The sequence below is a fragment of the Coregonus lavaretus genome (assembly GCF_964263955.1).
Source record: "Coregonus lavaretus genome assembly, chromosome: 14".
In the NCBI taxonomy this organism is placed as follows: Eukaryota; Metazoa; Chordata; class Actinopteri; order Salmoniformes; family Salmonidae; genus Coregonus; species Coregonus lavaretus.
The window spans coordinates 43394509-43414306 of NC_140001.1; the positions used below are offsets into that span (position 1 = coordinate 43394509).

At 42.9% G+C, this 19798-nt stretch overlaps 1 protein-coding gene across 2 annotated transcripts in view; it reads right to left on the reverse strand.

Annotated features, from left to right (window-relative positions):
* The window catches only part of ksr2 (kinase suppressor of ras 2), a gene marked incomplete at both ends in the record, with an annotated part of 159043 nt that overhangs the window by 119324 nt on the left and 19921 nt on the right, over nt 1-19798 (reverse strand). The window contains 2 exons of one of the 2 annotated variants that reach the window (XM_084177319.1): nt 10373-10913; nt 11326-11361. In XM_084177319.1, coding sequence (XP_084033445.1) covers nt 10373-10913; nt 11326-11361 — 577 coding nt within the window. Of the gene's footprint in view, nt 1-10372; nt 10917-11325; nt 11362-19798 lie in introns of both variants that reach the window. The other variant, XM_084177320.1, reaches the window with a different exon arrangement.

The following is a 19798-nucleotide window of genomic DNA, read 5'->3' on the forward strand; positions in this document are numbered from 1 at the left end:
ATTCCAGTGGGTCAGAAGTTTACATACACTAAGTTGACAGTGTCTTTAAACAGCTTGGAAAATTCCAGAAAATGATGTCATGGCTTTAGAAGCTTCTGATAGGCTAATTGACATAATTTGAGTCAATTGGAGGTGTACCTGTGGATGTATTTCAAGGCCGACCTTCAAACTCAGTGCCTCTTTGCTTGACATCATGGGAAAATCAAAAGAAATCAGCCAAGACCGGGGCGGCAGGTAGCTTAGTGGTTAAGAGCGTTGTGCCAGTAACCGAAAGGTCGCTGGTTCTAATCCCCGAGCCGACTAGGTGAAAAATCTGTCGATGTGCCCTTGAGCAAGGCACTTAACCCTAATTGCTCCTGTAAGTCGCTCTGGATAAGAGCGTCTGCTAAATGACTAAAATGTAAATGTAAACAAAATTGGTGACCTCCACAAGTCTGGTTCATCCTTTGGAGCAATTTCCAAACGCCTGAAGATACCACGTTCATCTGTACAAACAATAGTACGCAAGTATAAACACCATGGGACCACGCAGCCGTCATACCGCTCAGGAAGGAGACGCATTCTGTCTCCTAGAGATGAACGTACTTTGGTGCAAAAAGTGCAAATCAATCCCATAACAACAGCAAAGGACTGTGTGAAGATGCTGGAGGAAACAGGTACAAAAGTATCTATATCCACAGTAAAACTAGTCCTATATTGGCATAACCTGAAAGGCCGCTCAGCAAGGAAGAAGCCACTGCTCCAAAACCGCCATAAAAAAGCCAGACTACGGTTTGCAACTGCACATGGGGACAAAGATCGTACTCTTTGGAGAAATGTCCTCTAGTCTGAAAATAGAACTGTTTGGCCATAATGACCATCGTTATGTTTGGAGGAAAAAGTGGGTAGCTTGCAAGCCGAAGAACACCATCCCAACCGTGAAGTGCAAGGGTGGCAGCATCATGCTGTGGGGGTGCTTTGCTGCAGGAGGGACTGGTGCACCTCACAAAATAAATGGCATCATGATATATTGAAGCAACATCTCAAGACATCAGTCAGGAAGCTTGGTCACAAATGGGTCTTCCAAATGGACAATGACCCCAAGCACACTTCCAAAGTTGTGGCAAATTGGCTTAAGGACAACAAAGTCAAGGTATTGGAGTGGCCATCACAAATCACTGACCTCAGTCCTATAGAAATTGTGTGGGCAGAACTGAAAAAACGTGTGCGAGCAAGGAGGCCTACAAACCTGACCCAGTTACACCAGCTCTGTCAGGAGGATTGGGACAAAATTCACCCAACTTTTGACCCAAGTTAAAGAATTTAAAGACAATGCTACCAAATAATAATTGAGTGTATGTAAACTTCTGACCCACTGTGAATGTGATTAAAGAAATAAAAACTGAAATAAATCATTCTCTCTACTATTATTCTGACATTTCACATTCTTAAAATAAAGTGGTGATCCTAACTGACCTAAGACAGGGAATTTTTACTAGGATTAAATGTCAGGAATTGTGAAAAACTGAGTTTAAATGTATTTGGCTAAGGTGTATGTAAACTTCAGACTTCAACTGTATATATATATATATATATATATATATATATATATATATATATATATATATATATATATATATATATATATATATATACAGTGCCTTCGGAAAGTATTCAGACCCCTTCACTTTTTCCACATTTTGTTACGTTACAGATTTATTCTAAAATGGATTTTAAAAAATTACACAAATCAGCAATCCCCCATAATGACAAAGCAAAAACAGGCTTTTAGAAATGTTTGCAAATGTATTACAAATAAAAAACAGAAATACCTTATTTACATAAATATTCAGACCCTTTGCTATGGGACTCGAAATTGAGCTCAGGTGCATCCTGTTTCCATTGATCATCCTTGAGATGTTTCTACAACTTGATTGGAGTCCAGCTGTGGTAAATTCAATTGATTGGACATGATTTGGTAAGGCACACACCTGTCTATATAAGGTCCCACAGTTGACAGTGCATGTCAGAGCAAAAACCAAACCATGAGATCAAAGGAATTGTTTGTAGAGCTCTGAGACAAGATTGTGTTGAGGCACAGATCTGGGGAAGGGTACCAAAAAATTTCTGCAGCATTGACGGTCCCCAAGAACACAGTGGCCTCCATCATTCTTAAATGGAAAAAGTTTGGAACCACTCTTCCTAGAGCTGGCCGCCCGGCCAAACTGAGCAATCGGGGGAGAAGAGCCTTGGTCAGGGAGGTGACCAAGAACCCGATGGTCACTCTGACAGAGCTCTAGCCATCCTCTGTGGAGATGGGAGAACCTTCCAGAAGGACAACGACCCTAAGCACACAGCCAAGACAACGCAGGAGTGGCTTCGGGACAAGTCTCTGAATGTCCTTGAGTGGCCCAGCCAGAGCCCGCACTTGAACATCTCTGGAGAGACCTGAAAATAGCTGTGCAGCAACGCTCCCCATCCAACCTGACAGAGCTTGAGAGGATCTGCAGAGAGGAATGGGAAAAACTCCCCAAATACAGGTGTGCCAAGCTTGTAGCGTTATACCCAAGAAGACTCGAGGCCGTAATCGCTACCAAAGGTGCTTCAACAAAGTACTGAGTAAAGGGTCTGAATACTTATGTAAATGTGATATTTCCGTTTTTATTTTATTTTAAATTTGCAAAAATGTATAAAAACCTGTTTTTGCTTTGTCATTATAGGGTATTGCGTGCAGATTGATCAGGGAAAAAAACAATTTAATCAAGTTTAGAATAAGGCTGTAACGTAACAAAATGTGGAAAAGGTCAATGGGTCTGAATACTTTACGAATGCACAGTATGTAGCAACACCTCCACCATAAGAATTCCTGTCTCTCCTATAGATGTTATATCCTTGTATTGCTACTGCTGTATCATCAAAGGAATTTCCTAGTCTCAGAAATGGCTAATATAGTAATGTTATCTGATGTTAGCAAGTTATTGATTTCATGGACCTTATTTCTAAGGCTACATATATTAATATTGGCTATTTTCAGCCCTTTCCTGGGTAGCTTCTCAGAGATAGACATCATATGGAAAAGAACAAACAAACAAGAAAAAAAGAAAAACATTCAGCAGTCCATTCATCAGTTAGTGTGTGTGCTGTGGGGTTGAAACTACGAACCCATAGGCTTGGCTCTCTCATCCCTTCCAGGCTTTTGGGAGGGAGGGTGGACAATGAGCCTGTCATGGTGGATGACCCCACACGCTCTGGCAGCTTTCATGGCCAGGATAAGTTATTTTCTCTTCTTGCGCACAGCTTCAGGATAGTCCTCGTTGAGGAAGATGTACGATCCTCTCAAGTTCTTGGTTCTTTCTGGAACAGCTACCTTGTCCTTGAACCTCAGGAACTTGACCACTATCGGGCCTGTCACCTGGGCCAGTGGTGGGTTTTCCAATCATGTGGGCGTGCTCCACCTCAATCTTCCTGTGGTCCATCTTCAGTTTCTCCGAGATAATTTCCCTCACTTTGTCCTCAGGTCTCATGTGGTGATTCTGCAATTCCGTCCACAACAATGTTGTTCCACCTTGATTGTCCCTCGAGATAATCAGATTTCTCCATCATTGTTATCATGGAATCACATACAGAACTGATGTCCTCTCTCAATGACTTACAGATTGCTGTCACCTTGCCATTTTCCTGTTTCAACTCATCGAGCTGACCCTGGGAGAACTGCAAACTGTTCTTCATGTCCTGGACCTCTCTGGTCAGGTTGTCCATTATTTTATTAGTTGACTCCACCAGTATTTGGACATAACACTTGAAGCTATTTTCTTGTTGTTGTAACAACTGCTTGTAGAAATATATACAGTGGGGAAGAAAATTATTTAGTCAGCCACCAATTGTGCAAGTTCTCCCACTTAAAAAGATGAGAGAGGCCTGTAATTTTCATCATAGGTACACGTCAACTATGACAGACAAAATGAGAAAAAAAAATACAGAAAATCACATTGTAGGATTTTAATGAATTTATCTGCAAATTGTGGTGGAAAATAAGTATTTGGTCAATAACAAAAGTTTCTCAATACTTTGTTATATACCCTTTGTTGGCAATGACACAGGTCAAACGTTTTCTGTAAGTCTTCACAAGGTTTCACACACTGTTGCTGGTATTTTGGCCCATTCCTCCATGCAGATCTCCTCTAGAGCAGTGATGTTTTGGGGCTGTCGCTGGGCAACACGGACTTTCAACTCCCTCCAAAGATTTTCTATGGAGTTGAGATCTGGAGACTGGCTAGGACCTTGAAATGCTTCTTACAAAGCCACTCCTTCGTTGCCCGGGCGGTGTGTTTGGGATCATTGTCATGCTGAAAGACCCAGCCACGTTTCATCTTCAATGCCCTTGCTGATGATGGAAGGTTTTCACTCAAAATCTCACGATACATGGCCCCATTCATTCTTTCCTTTACACTGATCAGTCGTCCTGGTCCCTTTGCAGAAAAACAGCCCCAAAGCATGATGTTTCCACCCCCATGCTTCACAGTAGGTATGGTGTTCTTTGGATGCAACTCAGCATTCTTTGTCCTCCAAACACGACGAGTTGAGTTTTTACCAAAAAGTTATATTTTGGTTTCATCTGACCATATGACATTCTCCCAATCCTCTTCTGGATCATCCAAATTCACTCTAGCAAACTTCAGACGGGCCTGGACATGTACTGGCTTAAGCAGGGGGACACGTCTGGCACTGCAGGATTTGAGTCCCTGGCGGCGTAGTGTGTTACTGATGGTAGGCTTTGTTACTTTGGTCCCAGCTCTCTGCAGGTCATTCACTAGGTCCACCCGTGTGGTTCTGGGATTTTTGCTCACCGTTCTTGTGATCATTTTGACCCCACGGGGTGAGATCTTGCGTGGAGCCCCAGATCGAGGGAGATTATCAGTGGTCTTGTATGTCTTCCATTTCCTAATAATTGCTCCCACAGTTGATTTCTTCAAACCAAGCTGCTTACCTATTGCAAATTCAGTCTTCCCAGCCTGGTGCAGGTCTACAATTTTGTTTCTGGTGTCCTTTGACAGCTCTTTGGTCTTGGCCATAGTGGAGTTTGGAGTGTGACTGTTTGAGGTTGTGGACAGGTGTCTTTTATACTGATAACAAGTTCAAACAGGTGCCATTAATACAGGTAACGAGTGGAGGACAGAGGAGCCTCTTAAAGAAGAAGTTACAGGTCTGTGAGAGCCAGAAATCTTGCTTGTTTGTAGGTGACCAAATACTTATTTTCCACCATAATTTGCAAATAAATTCATTAAAAATCCTACAATGTGATTTTCTGGAGAAAAAAAATCTCAATTTATCTGTCATAGTTGACGTGTACCTATGATGAAAATTACAGGCCTCTCTCATCTTTTTAAGTGGGAGAACTTGCACAATTGGTGGCTGACTAAATACTTTTTTTCCCCACTGTATTTGTTCGTTTAAAATATCCTTCACCTGTGATAGAGAGACACCACTGTCCTCAACGGTACTCCCACTGGCTTTGGTCTTTGTCATAGTAGCAACGTAGGTTACGCTGTTACTCCTCGCAGTTCCAGACAGAGCAGGTCGCAGGGAAGATGGAAACAGCAACAAACAACAGGGATCTAGACAGTCTCAAGCCGGGGACAAGCCACGGTCCCAGCCATAAGGGCTAACCGTGTCGCGGAATGCGTTCAAGCCCTCAAGGAAACCCTGCTAGCTTGATAGGCAGCTAATAGTGGCAGCTAGACCAGCTGCTATGCCAAGCAGCTCATCAGACCCTTGGTCGGCAGGATCACTGGTCAGATAGCAGCGGTTTCAGCGACTGATGCCAACCGTGTCGCAGGATCCAAACTCAAAAGCTAGTAACTAAACTTTTTCAATATTTCAGAGACTTTCAAAACAGGATCCTCTGATAATGACACCAGCAACTACACTGAGTGTTCAAAACATTAGGAACACCTTCCTAATATTGAGTTGCACCCCATTTAGCCCTCAGAACAGCCTCAATTCGTCGGGCATGGACTCTACAAGGTGTCAAAAGCGTTCCACAGGGATGCTGGCCCATGTTGACTCCAATGCTTCCCACAGTTGTGTCAAGTTGGCTGGATGTCCTTTGGGTGGTGGACCATTCTTGATACACACGGGAAACTGTTGAGCATTAAAAACCCAGCAGCGTTGCAGTTCTTGACACACTCAAACCAGTGCGCCTGACACCGACTACCATACCCTGTTCAAAGGCACTTAAATATTTTGTCTTACCCATTCACCCTCTGAATGGCACACATCCACAATCCATGTCTCAATTGTCTCAAGGCTTAAAAATAATTCTCTAACCTGTCTCCTCTCCTTCATCTACACTGATTGAAGTGGATGTAACAAGTGACATCAATAAGGGATCATAGCTTTCACCTGGATTCACCTGGTCAGTCTATGTCATGGAAAGAGCAGGTGTTCCTAATGTATTGTACACTCAGTGTATAACCCACTGAAGAACAAGGGGCCATATTTACTTCGTACGTGCCCAAGGTTTGCCCCTACTATAAGGAGAGACTGAAACATAAAGGTAGAACAAAACGTGAAATCAGATTAGGAGAAACAAGTGAGCTATTTGAACCAAATGTAGACTTCTACTTATCCCATGTGTGCCATGTATAATGCATGCAGAGAGACAGCACTAAGCCAGTGTTTCCTATGCCTTCAATAAACCAAGGGCTGGCTGAGTAGTTCACTAGTTCAATCAGGTGTGCTAGTTCAGGAATAGATTGGAACAGTATAACTGGTTGGGGGAACCGGAGGAGAGGTTAGTGAAAAACTGCACTATGCTACTCCCCACTGTGTCCAGATCAGACCTGGGTTCAAATACATGTGTATTTGAGAATTTGTTATTAAATCAAACCAAATCCAATTGTATTCGTCACATGCTTTGTAAACAACAGGTGTAGACCAACATTTAAATGCTTACTTATGGGTCATTTTCCAACAATGCAGAGTTAAAGATTAAAAACAAAATTTAAAAAATAGAAATAGTGACAGGAGGAATAAATACACAGTGAATAACGAATAACAATAACAAGTAAAAATAACATGGCTATATACAGGAAGTACCAGTACCGAGTTAATGTGCAGGGGTACGAGGTAATTTAGTTTTTGTTGTTGTTATGTACATATATTTGAGTATTTCCTAATAATGTGGCCCGAATCAACTACTTCTATTGGTAGTATTTGAAAGTATTTTCAAATAATTTCCTATAAATAGCCTACTGTTTGAAAGTATTTTCAAATACTAATTTTAAATACTATTTTCAAATACCTGGGTTAAATGCATGGGCGTGTATTTGATTCAGTGTATTTGAGTATTTTCAAATACTTTCCAACTACTTGTCTTTTCAAATAAAAAAATATTGAAACACTTACTTCCAAATGTCTTTGAAAGTAATTGAAGTACCCTAAATAGTATTTGAACCCAGGTCTGGTCCAGATGAGTCCTAGTGTTTCCAGGCATGGTCCAGTACGGTCATTGATTAGAGAACTTAACTCTGAGCCTGCAGTCTATCAGTGTTCAGGGACCGGTAATCAATTCTCTAATGCTGTGTGAGTCCCTATTCACTGCTCTGCTTATCCACTACCTCACAGGACAGACAAATATGTGCACACACACACACACACACAAACCGGAGCAGAACACAACCCAGATGGCGGTCATAAAGAAGGAATATAACCTCCAAATATTAACTCACCAAGTAGGCCACTGTCATATAATTGTATTGTAAAAATGACTGTTACTCTCCTGAGGGGCACCCCTTTCCTGACTGCTGATGGTTCCTGATTACCCTAGGTACTCTGGATCCTCTCTGGCCTGGCCCGTTAGCAGAGGATACAAGCTGATCTGATCTGATCAGGGTTGCACCAGACCAGACGCACGGTCGGTGCAGTGGCTCGGTCAGGAACTCAGCGCCCTGCTCCCAGCCAAGCTCTCTGTTATCTCTGTTCTGTTGATAGGCCATTGTTTTTCTACGGGCGCTGATGGACGTGAATTAAACTGAACGAATTAAGCTGATTGGGCCTCGGGAAGAAAGATAGAGGAGTAAATAGAGTACTATGAGTGAGTGAGTGAGTGAGTGAGTGAGTGAGTGAGTGAGTGAGTGAGTGAGTGAGTGAGTGAGAGAGAGAGAGAGAGAGAGAGAGAGAGAGAGAGAGAGAGAGAGAGAGAGAGAGAGAGGCAGAAAGCAGCTCCATCTTGCATTTATTGTCTAACTGTTTTATTAAATGCAGTTAGAGACAATACAAGATTTCCTATGAGTACCCTCTTCCTCTCTTTTATATAGAAGTCTATCTTAATCGTATTATTATTTTAATAAAAACAGTTAGACAGTAAATGTAAGATTGAGTTGCTTTCCTGGGAGTGGCCTCTGTCTTATTTGGAACTTAATCTTACTATTTTTTAAAAATACTTGCTGTATCAGAGGGCTAGAAATGAGATTCTGAAAGTTTAAAGTGTGCCTCAAGTGGACCACCTGTTTAAGCAAGTTAAACTTCACTCTTTACAAACGTACAGTGAGGAGAACAAGTATTTGATACACTGCCGATTTTGCAGGTTTTCCTACTTACAAAGCATGTAGAGGTCTGTAATTTTTATCATAGGTACACTTCAACTGTGAGAGACGGAATCTAAAACTAAAATCCAGAAAATCACATTGTATGATTTTTAAGTAATTAATTTGCATTTTATTGCATGACATAAGTATTTGATACATCAGAAAAGCAGAACTTAATATTTGGTACAGAAACCTTTGTTTGCAATTACAGAGATCATACGTTTCCTGTAGGTCTTGACCAGGTATGCACACACTGCAGCAGGGATTTTGGCCCACTCCTCCATACAGACCTTCTCCAGATCCTTCAGGTTTCGGGGCTGTCGCTGGGCAATACGGACTTTCAGCTCCCTCCAAAGATTTTCTATTGGGTTCAGGTCTGGAGACTGGCTAGGCCACTCCAGGACCTTGAGATGCTTCTTACGGAGCCACTCCTTAGTTGCCCTGGCTGTGTGTTTCGGGTCGTTGTCATGCTGGAAGACCCAGCCACGACCCATCTTCAATGCTCTTACTGAGGGAAGGAGGTTGTTGGCCAAGATCTCGCGATACATGACCCCATCCATCCTCCCCTCAATACGGTGCAGTCGTCCTGTACCCTTTGCAGAAAAGCATCCCCAAAGAATGTTTCCACCTCCATGCTTCACGGTTAGGATGGTGTTCTTGGGGTTGTACTCATCCTTCTTCTTCCTCCAAACACGGCGAGTGGAGTTTAGACCAAAAAGCTCTATTTTTGTCTCATCAGACCACATGACCTTCTCCCATTCCTCCTCTGGATCATCCAGATGGTCATTGGCAAACTTCAGACGGGCCTGGACATGCGCTGGCTTGAGCAGGGGGACCTTGCGTGCGCTGCAGGATTTTAATCCATGACGGCGTAGTGTGTTACTAATGGTTTTCTTTGAGACTGTGGTCCCAGCTCTCTTCAGGTCATTGACCAGGTCCTGCCGTGTAGTTCTGGGCTGATCCCTCACCTTCCTCATGATCATTGATGCCCCACGAGGTGAGATCTTGCATGGAGCCCCAGACCGAGGGTGATTGACCGTCATCTTGAACTTCTTCCATTTTCTAATAATTGCGCCAACAGTTGTTGCCTTCTCACCAAGCTGCTTGCCTATTGTCCTGTAGCCCATCCCATCCTTGTGCAGGTCTACAATTTTATCCCTGATGTCCTTACACAGCTCTCTGGTCTTGGCCATTGTGGAGAGGTTGGAGTATGTTTGATTGAGTGTGTGGACAGGTGTCTTTTATACAGGTAACGAGTTCAAACAGGTGCAGTTAATACAGGTAATGAGTGGAGAACAGGAGGGCTTCTTAAAGAAAAACTAACAGGTCTGTGAAAGCCGGAATTCTTACTGGTTGGTAGGTGATCAAATACTTATGTCATGCAATAAAATGCAAATTAATTACTTAAAAATCATACAATGTGATTTTCTGGATTTTTGCAAAATCGTCAGTGTATCAAATACTTGTTCTCCCCACTGTATATGCTTTAGTTTTATTATACTGACCACAAGCTCTCTCTCTTTATCCATAAACGCATTGATAGCCTTGTCCCCCAGCAGAATCAAACTTGTTGGTACAACAAACAAACTGCTCCAAAATCACAACCAGAAGCACAAGTGTTGTTATTGTAGTCGACCAATAGCCCCACAAAAGTCAAACACTTTATCACAACTTTATGACAATTTACTCAAAATGGCTGTTGTATCATGTGGCCAGTGGGCAGGTCACCATGTGGGGTGCCTTGCAAAATAGGTTTCTAACCTAAAGGATCCAGATGTAAAAAAATAAAATAAAAAATGACTCACTTGGGTGTCTGCGTGTCAGCTGCCTCCAGACCTACGCGGTTTCCCACCTGGAACTCGTGTGACTTGGAGCGGTGCAGCGCCGTGAAGCCCGGCAGCAGATGGATGAGCTTTCGGCTGGGCGGCGGGGGCGTCCCGGGGGCCTTCACCTTGTTTCTGCGCCTCATGGGGGGCGTGCCCGGGGGGGTCATGGTGTTGACCACCAGGGGAGTCCGGGGAGGGGTGTGGGCAAAGTGCCTCTGGCGGGGCGAGGGGGGCAGGGATCGGTGACCCGTGTCCATGGGGGGGAAGGCCCCCAGACCCAGGTGGCTGTCCACGGTGAGGCGGTCTGGCTGGACATAGGGGCCGTACGGATAGGGTAGCAGGGCCTGGGGGCTGTGGCACTGGCTGTGGTGCTGCTGGTTGTACTTGGCCTGGACCATGGGGCTTTGGGAGAGCTGGAAGCGGACCCACTGGCTGGGTTCTGGAGAGGGGAAGGGAGTGTTCTCCTTGCCAGACTCGGAGGTGGGCCACTGGATGGACCAGTCCTGCTTGGCATGGCTGCCTGCTGTGGAGGAGGAGGAGGAGGAGGAGGAGAAACAAGAAACATGTTACAGATAACATTTAACCACAAACAATTACCTGATACCTTGACTCCGCTTAATTATTTACATTTATACATGTCATTTAAATATATTAAAAAAAAAAAATTGGATTAGAAAAGAATTGCCTGATGATAGAGCAAAAAAGCGAGAGAGCATGGATCTGACATCAATAGCAGATGTAATGTAGCATGGGCTCAGATAGGAGAGGAGTAGAGGAGAGTGATGCTTGATGAACCATAACCACCTTGATGACGAAACATTAGATGAGAAGCTGGAGATGAGGTTGATGTTGAATAAGTGAGACAGAGGAGTTTGGTTTGGGAGAGCAGTGAAGAGAGAAATAATATTTTCAGCTTAAATGGAAATATTCACCTCCATTATTGGGCAATGAGTCATCCTCGAGTTGTTCTTGAAAGAAAAGAGAAGGAAACAAACGTTTATTGATTTGATAAAAATATGGCTAAAATATTCTGCGGTACCCGGGTCGATTATTATTGGTTTCCGCTCTCTTTCTGTCCATCAGAGACCCAGCCATTGTACTAATCACATTCTCTAAAACTCAACACTGATCTGAATGCAGTATCCGAATCAGCTCAATAATGGCTATGCATTCTCCCGAAAGGCTTGAAGGAAAAAATTATCCCTTAGGAAATGATTCCTTTTCTGTAATGTTTTAAGACATACCCACCAAAGATTTCTGGGGGGAGAAGGAGAGGGATATAGAGATGTGGAGGAGAGGGAGACACATAGGGAAAGGAGAGAGGGAGAGGGCTGAAGTAACAAGAGTGAGCGACTGAGCGTCTTAAGGCCTCTCGTCTGAGGTCAGGGATCAAAGTTTATCTTCAGGACGACAGTACATGTTCCCCCTGCGTCTGACTGAGACACTCCCCGGGACAGTACAGTATACACACACACACACACACACACACACACACACACACACACACACACACACCACGCACGACACCCACAGCGAGAGACAAACAGTGTCCCCGGGACAGTAGAGTACAGTATACACTGCGTGGTACAAAACATTAGGAACACCTGCTCTTTCCATGACATAGATTGACCAGGTGAATCCAGGTGAAAGCTATGATCCCTTATTGATGTCACCTGTTAAATCCACTTCAATCAGTGTAGATGAAGGGGAGGAGACAGAAGGACTTTAAAGCCTTGAGACAATTGAGACATGGATTGTGTATGTGTGCCATTCAGAGGGTGAATGGGCAAGACAAAATATTTAAAAGCCTTTGAACATGGTATGGTAGTAGATGCCAGGCGTACCGGTTTGAGTGTGTCAAGAACTGCAACGCTGCTGGGTTTTTCACGCTCCACAGTTTCCCGTGTGTATCATGAATGGTCCACCACCCAAAGGACATCCTGTCAACTTGACACAACTGTGGGAAGCACTGGAGTAAACATGGGCCAGCATCCCAGTGGAACGCTTTCGACACCTTGAAGAGTCCATGCCCCGACAAATTGAGGCTGTTCTGAGGGAAAAAGGCGGTGCAACTAAATATTAGGAAGGTTTTCCTAATGTTTTGTACACTCTGTGTACATAGACTAGAGAAGTCCTCAGGGATGTGTCCATTAAGAGGCACAGACTGGGACTGGGAGACGGGTTGGCTGTCAAATTACATCCCTCACAACTAGCGGTCCAGTCTGTATTTTAGAGGGGTATCTTACAGCCAGGTCAGAGTTCAAACTGCACTGGACATTAGAGTTAGTCATTGCAGTTCTATGGCGGACGTCATGATCTGTTGTTCAGATAAACAACACTATGGAAAGTTTACGATCTGATCATATAGGCTACAGTGGACTGTCTGCTTGCATGGATATCCTACACACAACCATTTTCAGTGCTGCACTCAGTCTCAACATACAATAATACAACTTTGCCCATAGTTACTCATGGTGTTGCATATTAATCAACTTCATGCATTAGCAGGGGCAAATTAGTTAATCCCTGAGATGAGAGAGACTTCTAATGATCGGGGAGAACTTTATATGGGGTTAAACAGTATACAGGGGTATTGGGGTGGAGACTTAGCCTGTTTAATGGAGTACCTCTGTGCTCTACTCTCTCCTGGAGAGGCACCAGCCTCCTTCCCGCACTTCAAACACACACATACACGCAAGCCCACACGCACACACTGTGGGGACTCTGAAACAGAGTTGAAGTGTGCTGCACAGTGCACCAAACTCCTCAGACAAGACCAGGATGCAACAGGAAAAGAGCCAGACGGAGCGCTCCTCAACTGCTCAGAAAGAAATAGAAGGGGAGGATGACGCACGATCAAGCCTCCTTCATTAGCAAAAACGTACGACAAACAAGCCACTTGAAATTAAAAAGTTTGGCATCTCCTCACTTGAAATTTTTCGAAATCATCAAAGAGCCTTCTTCACCCGGGAATGCCAGTAAACTGACACTAGGTCTGTAAATATGGATGATAACGAAACACACACACACGAAGCCTGTGATGCTGAGGAGGATTTTAGTCCAATTACCATAGGCTTCAGATCAAATCACAGCCCAGCCACTAATTACACACAAGACCTGCATAATCCAATATTGTCTGCAAACATCCATGTAACTGATGAATAGTGAATAGTCCATGTTTAGTGTCATAGAGTATCCATTTCCTTGGAGTCTTTTCATTCTGTTGTCAGTTCTGGGAAGGCCAATACAGTAGAGGGAGAATGGAGTGTAATCAGATACATAAAAACATTGCCTCGGTAACAACTTAAAGGGGCAATCTGCAGTTGCTACATCAATTTTTAGATTTATTAATTAATGATACAGTGGGGAAAAAAAGTATTTAGTCAGCCACCAATTGTGCAAGTTCTCCCACTTAAAAAGATGAGAGAGGCCTGTAATTTTCATCATAGGTACACGTGAACTATGACAGACAAATTGAGAAATAAAAATCCAGAAAATCCCATTGTAGGATTTTTAATGAATTTATTTGCAAATCATGGTGGAAAATAAGTATTTGGTCACCTACAAACAAGCAAGATTTCTGGCTCTCACAGACCTGTAACTTCTTCTTTAAGAGGCTCCTCTGTCCTCCACTCGTTACCTGTATTAATGGCACCTGTTTGAACTTGTTATCAGTATAAAAGACATCTGTCCACAACCTCAAACAGTCACACTCCAAACTCCACTATGGCCAAGACCAAAGAGCTGTCAAAGGACACCAGAAACAAAATTGTAGACCTGCACCAGGCTGGGAAGACTGAATCTGCAATAGGTAAGCAGCTTGGTTTGAAGAAATCAACTGTGGGAACAATTATTAGGAAATGGAAGACATACAAGAGCACTGATAATCTCCCTCGATCTGGGGCTCCACGCAAGATCTCACCCCGTGGGGTCAAAATGATCACAAGAACGGTGAGCAAAAATCCCAGAACCACACGGGGGGACCTAGTGAATGACCTGCAGAGAGCTGGGACCAAAGTAACAAAGACTACCATCAGTAACACACTACGCCGCCAGGGACTCAAATCCTGCAGTGCCAGACGTGTCCCCCTGCTTAAGCCAGTACATCTCCAGGCCCGTCTGAAGTTTGCTAGAGTGCATTTGGATGATCCAGAAGATGATTGGGAGAATGTCATATGGTCAGATGAAACCAAAATATAACTTTTTGGTAAAAACTCAACTCGTCGTGTTTGGAGGACAAAGAATGCTGGGTTGCATCCAAAGAACACCATACCTACTGTGAAGCATCGGGGTGGAAACATCATGCTTTGGGGCTGTTTTTCTGCAAAGGGACCAGGATGACTGATCCGTGTAAAGGAATGAATGAATGGGGCCATGTATCGTGAGATTTTGAGTGAAAACCTTCTTCCATCAGCAAGGGCATTGAAGATGAAACGTGGCTGGGTCTTTCAGCATGACAATGATCCCAAACACACCGCCCGAGCAACGAAGGAGTGGCTTCGTAAGAAGCATTTCAAGGTCCTGGAGTGGCCTAGCCAGTCTCCAGATCTCAACCCCATAGAATATCTTTGGAGGGAGTTGAAAGTCCGTGTTGCCCAGCGACAGCCCCAAAACATCACTGCTCTAGAGGAGATCTGCATGGAGGAATGGGCCAAAATACCAGCAACAGTGAGTGAAAACCTTGTGAAGACTTATAGAAAACATTTGACCTGTGTCATTGCCAACAAAGGGTATATAACAAAGTATTGAGAAACTTTTGTTATTGACCAAATACTTATTTTCCACCATAATTTGCAAATAAATTCATTAAAAATCCTACAATGTGATTTTCTGGATTTTTTTCCTCATTTTGTCTGTCATAGTTGACGTGTACCTATGATGAAAATTACAGGCCTCTCTCATCTTTTTAAGTGGGAGAACTTGCACAATTGGTGGCTGACTAAATACTTTTTTCCCCCACTGTATGTACCCACTGATTCTTGAAGAGTTTAACTTATTAGTGCCTCATGAGCTTAGTTTAACTGTCGTACCCCATCAGAACCCAAAATATAAGCTTGTTTTACTCCAATGTTCGTAAACAAAGTAAATGTAAACAAACACTATATAGCCTCAAAACATGGTCCTTGTATCCATAGCGCTGTCTATGAATTTGAGAGTGGTTACATTTCTCCAGCCCCATCCCTCAGCTTTTTACCGAAACAGGGGCGGGGTATCTGCTTTGTTATTGTTTCAACTGCTTATTGCCCCTTTAATTGACCGACTATCCTAGTATTTTAGTTGCTTGGCTACCCATCCACTTCGCTCTGGCCAAACTCCAAGCCCACTAATGTTTCTTCTCCACGATGAGTCTGGAATTGATCTCCTCACCGTGTGTATGCGAACACATTCAAAAAACTGTTCCGATGAGTTGGGCCAGAGCTTGAACACAAGTGGGTAAAGCCAGAGATATTAGAGAAAGGAGGAGATAAGAATCCCATTGGACAATGAATGGAGGAACGTATCACGCCCCACCCAGCACAATGTCGACCAATCGCATTCACGTTGTCATGCTGCATCATTTGGTTGCTAAACTAATCGTCACACAATCCCATCTGTCGAGAAATCTGCCTATTTTCCTCTAAAGTACCTAATGTCACCATTCCAAAGTTATATGATATTACAGAGAACAAGTTAATTATCTCACATCTCGGAAAATATTTGTAATGTTGTACTTCTTGTTCACGAAATTCATGCTAATGTTGGGTTTTTGAGTTTACGCCCAATTGACTCCTATTCACTTCTTGAAGGAGTGCTCTCCTTATCCCAGAATCGCCCAGAATGCACCACGCGGCCTATTAATGACGCATGGGCAACTTACACAATGGCCGTTAATACGATTCCAATGGAGTTTCCCATCTCCTCAAAAGTATCTCAGGTAACGTGCCATTTCGGAAATTAGTCAATGGCTTTGATCCTTTCATTGGTAAGAGACGATCCAATCGCTGATTACTTGTTTTGTACAACACCCCTCACTTTGACGTCAGTAGAAATGACTTCTACGATGGCAGTCTCAGACAATATATGCAGCGATAGATGGAGCAGCGGAATTAAATTCAATAAGAGTCTTAGCAACTGGTTTAGCAAAATAGTAACAGAACTCGACTGCAGTTACTTCATGTGATCTCACTTAGAACAATAAAAATACAATATACATTCTTTAGCTCTTTGTCCTATTTATTCCTTCTCTATGGGCATCCCGATTGCTCATCAAGACTCCTCCATAGCTCACAATTACGTTCTGTTGCACCCTATGAGTCCCCATAGCTCACAAATGTTCCAAAGCCCATTCATTCTAGTTCTTTGGTTCCATCTGTCTGTAGAGTGACGTGTACAGCCAGTATTCTCTGTGTTGTCACTAGGCAGCAGCAGACGCCCTATACAGTACAGTAGCCTGAAGTATCTCCATAGTGCTTCGCAACACTTTAGCCCAACAATACACCAGTCAGAGGAGATGTACTCTATGAGTAATTATCCAAGATGATGATTTATAGTAAATGGCCAACACATTATACATCCCCATTGTTAACAGGAGATCTTTGCATGGGGAGAGTGCTGGGAGAAAAGGCGGTTAACCGCATACTAATTGGACCTATTAGGACCAGCCTTGTGCTGTTGTGTGGTAAATGGCAGAGAAAGGCCACTGGGATTCTATCTGGTCCATTAAACTGCCATACTAAGGCTGCGTGGGGAATGACACCCTATTTCCTACACAGAGCCCATCGAGCTCTGGTCAAAAGTACTGAATAGGGTGGCATTTGGGACACACACTTTGTGAAAGAATGCCATATGCTGCTCCGGAAGCATCCCTGGAAGGATTGTTTTTTAATTCCGTCTTTTGAATGGGATGATGGTGGACGATAGTGGTTCTTACGGCATCAGCAGTTGCTAGATTGCGCTTTATGTTGGCTAACTAATCTATCATTGTCCAGATGATAGGTGACCTAAAAGTTGTTTCTCCACCTTCTGGCATCTGTGAACATCCCTCATTTCTCTCCCCTATTCTGGCTCTTCATTCCCCTCTCCTTTTCCTACTCCTCTTCTCCTCTCCTCTATCCTCTTGTCCTCTCCTCTTATCCCCTTTTTCCTCCTCTCCACTCCTCCTCTACCATACTCCTCTCCTCCTCTACCATACTTCTTCCCACTCCTCCTCTCCTCTTCTCCTCTTTTCCTCGCTGCTCCCTCCTTTCCCTTCCCCATTCACTCCTCTCTTTTCTCCTCTTCTTTCCTCTCTTCTACTCCTCTCTCCTCTCTTCTCCTCCTCTCCTCGTCTCCCATGCTCCTCTCTTCTCCTCTCCTCTACTCCTCTCTCCCCTGTTCTCCTCCTCTCCTCTTCTCTTCTCCCACACTCCTCTGTTCTCCTTTTTTTCTATACTCACAGACGTCATTTGAAGCCAATTAGTGGTGAGTGTAAGTGAACCGGTCTTAAGGCAGGGTAGGCGTGGGACAGTCCGTTTAATTATGAAAAGATGAGTGAGGACGGATACTGTATCTGAGACTTACTTCGGGGCACGACTTGTCTCTCTCATGTAAACTTAGCTCTCAGCGTTAGGGCTAGATCAACACTATTAGTAAGGACAAGGCAGGATGTTGGCTTTACAGTGTGTGTGTGCTCCTGAAGAGGGGCATGCTGGGTCATATAATGTGTGGATATTGCAGCAACACAGAGGACCGACTGACGAGCCCCTAGCTGGACTAATATGAGTCATCACTAAAGCAACTCGTGAGCTGAAATACAAACCAAGCGCTTTGTTGAAAGCGACAATCACCTTGCATTTGTTGTTAACGCAATAAACTATTCTAAGCACTTTAATGGCATTGTTCTTAATAGCTGACATTCTCAGTTCCCATAAGTGTATTACTTGACTCACTTGTTACAATGCAATTACGCGTTACGTTTCTCTATTTGAACCTCTAAAACGTTTTTATGGATGCAACTGTGACGGACGTCACTGTGCTTGCTTAACCTCTGTCTCGCAAACACACCCCACTGGGCACAAACTGGTTGAATCAACTTTGGTTCAATGTAATTTGGCAACGTATTGTGACGTGGAATCTACGTGGAAAATACATTGGATTTGAGGGTGAAATTTCAACCACAGGATTATGTCATCATGGTAATCAAATTTTAACATAGATATCCCTTGTATAAAATATGTTGAATTTGTACCTTTAAAAGAACGTCCAATTTTTTACGTTATATACACTATCAGAAGAAGAAAAAAATTGTCTGAGCAGCATCTCCTACTTGAGGATTGATTTATCAACTGCTACCCTTTGGTCTCCCATGCAAGGTTTTAACCAAGCCCATCCCTGTTTAGCTTTGATATTTGTCACTGACTATTACCAATGTGCTATCGTGAGCATGATTGTTGAGAAATCTCCCCTTAAAAACTAAATAGATTCACTGTTGCTATCGAAGTCATTCCCAAGGGTAGGTTTAACCGAGCAAATTAAATGTGACCGTACTTTATCACTCATCAATGATTATATTTAGGCCTATATAGCATTTGCAAAGTCATCAACAGCTATTGTTTCAATTCAACCCAGAATTCAACTAACAATAGACAATAAAATAGGCCTAGGGTTTCAAGCTCTAGTTGATTTCAAATGTAATGATATTTAGTGATATTGAATTTTGTTTGGTTGTAAACGCAAACAAATATCAACATATGAAGAAGATGTATCTACTGCTTGGATATTTCCATCTGTGCCACTGACTTAGTCTGGATTTAATTCCAGTTTGTCTACAAATAAAAAATATGTTGGATTCACGTCTCCATATCAACCAAAAATCAAAGTTAAAGAATAGGACTTAATCAAATCAAACTTTATTTAAAGTGCATTTAAAGTTTGATTTGATTTAGTCATATTCTATCACTTAGATTTTTGGTTGAGATGGAGACGTGAATCGATCCTATCAATTATTCATTTGTAGACAAACTGGAATTAAATCCAGACTAAGTCAGTGGCACAGATGGAACTATCCAAGCAGAAGATAAATGTAAATGTTGATATGTGGTTGCATTGTCAACCAAACACAATTCAATATTACTTTTATTATTCAGTAAATAGCCTAAAGTTAAGGCTATCTTACAAACTAATGTGACATTCAACCTTAAAATGAGTAACACATCCACGGCCACATTTTGATGTTACTTTAACTACATTTCTTCTTATCTAATCATATAAAGCGCAGGTCAGTGGAGATCTTCACAATTACTGTAATAATCTGCGCAGAATCTCTTATGGCATTGATCACTTGCACCATGTACTTTTAAAGTAATCTCAACTACAATCCAGGTTATTTGGTTCTGCTATTAGATGAAGCACAGTGATAACACATTAAGTTGTTGTATAAATAAATAA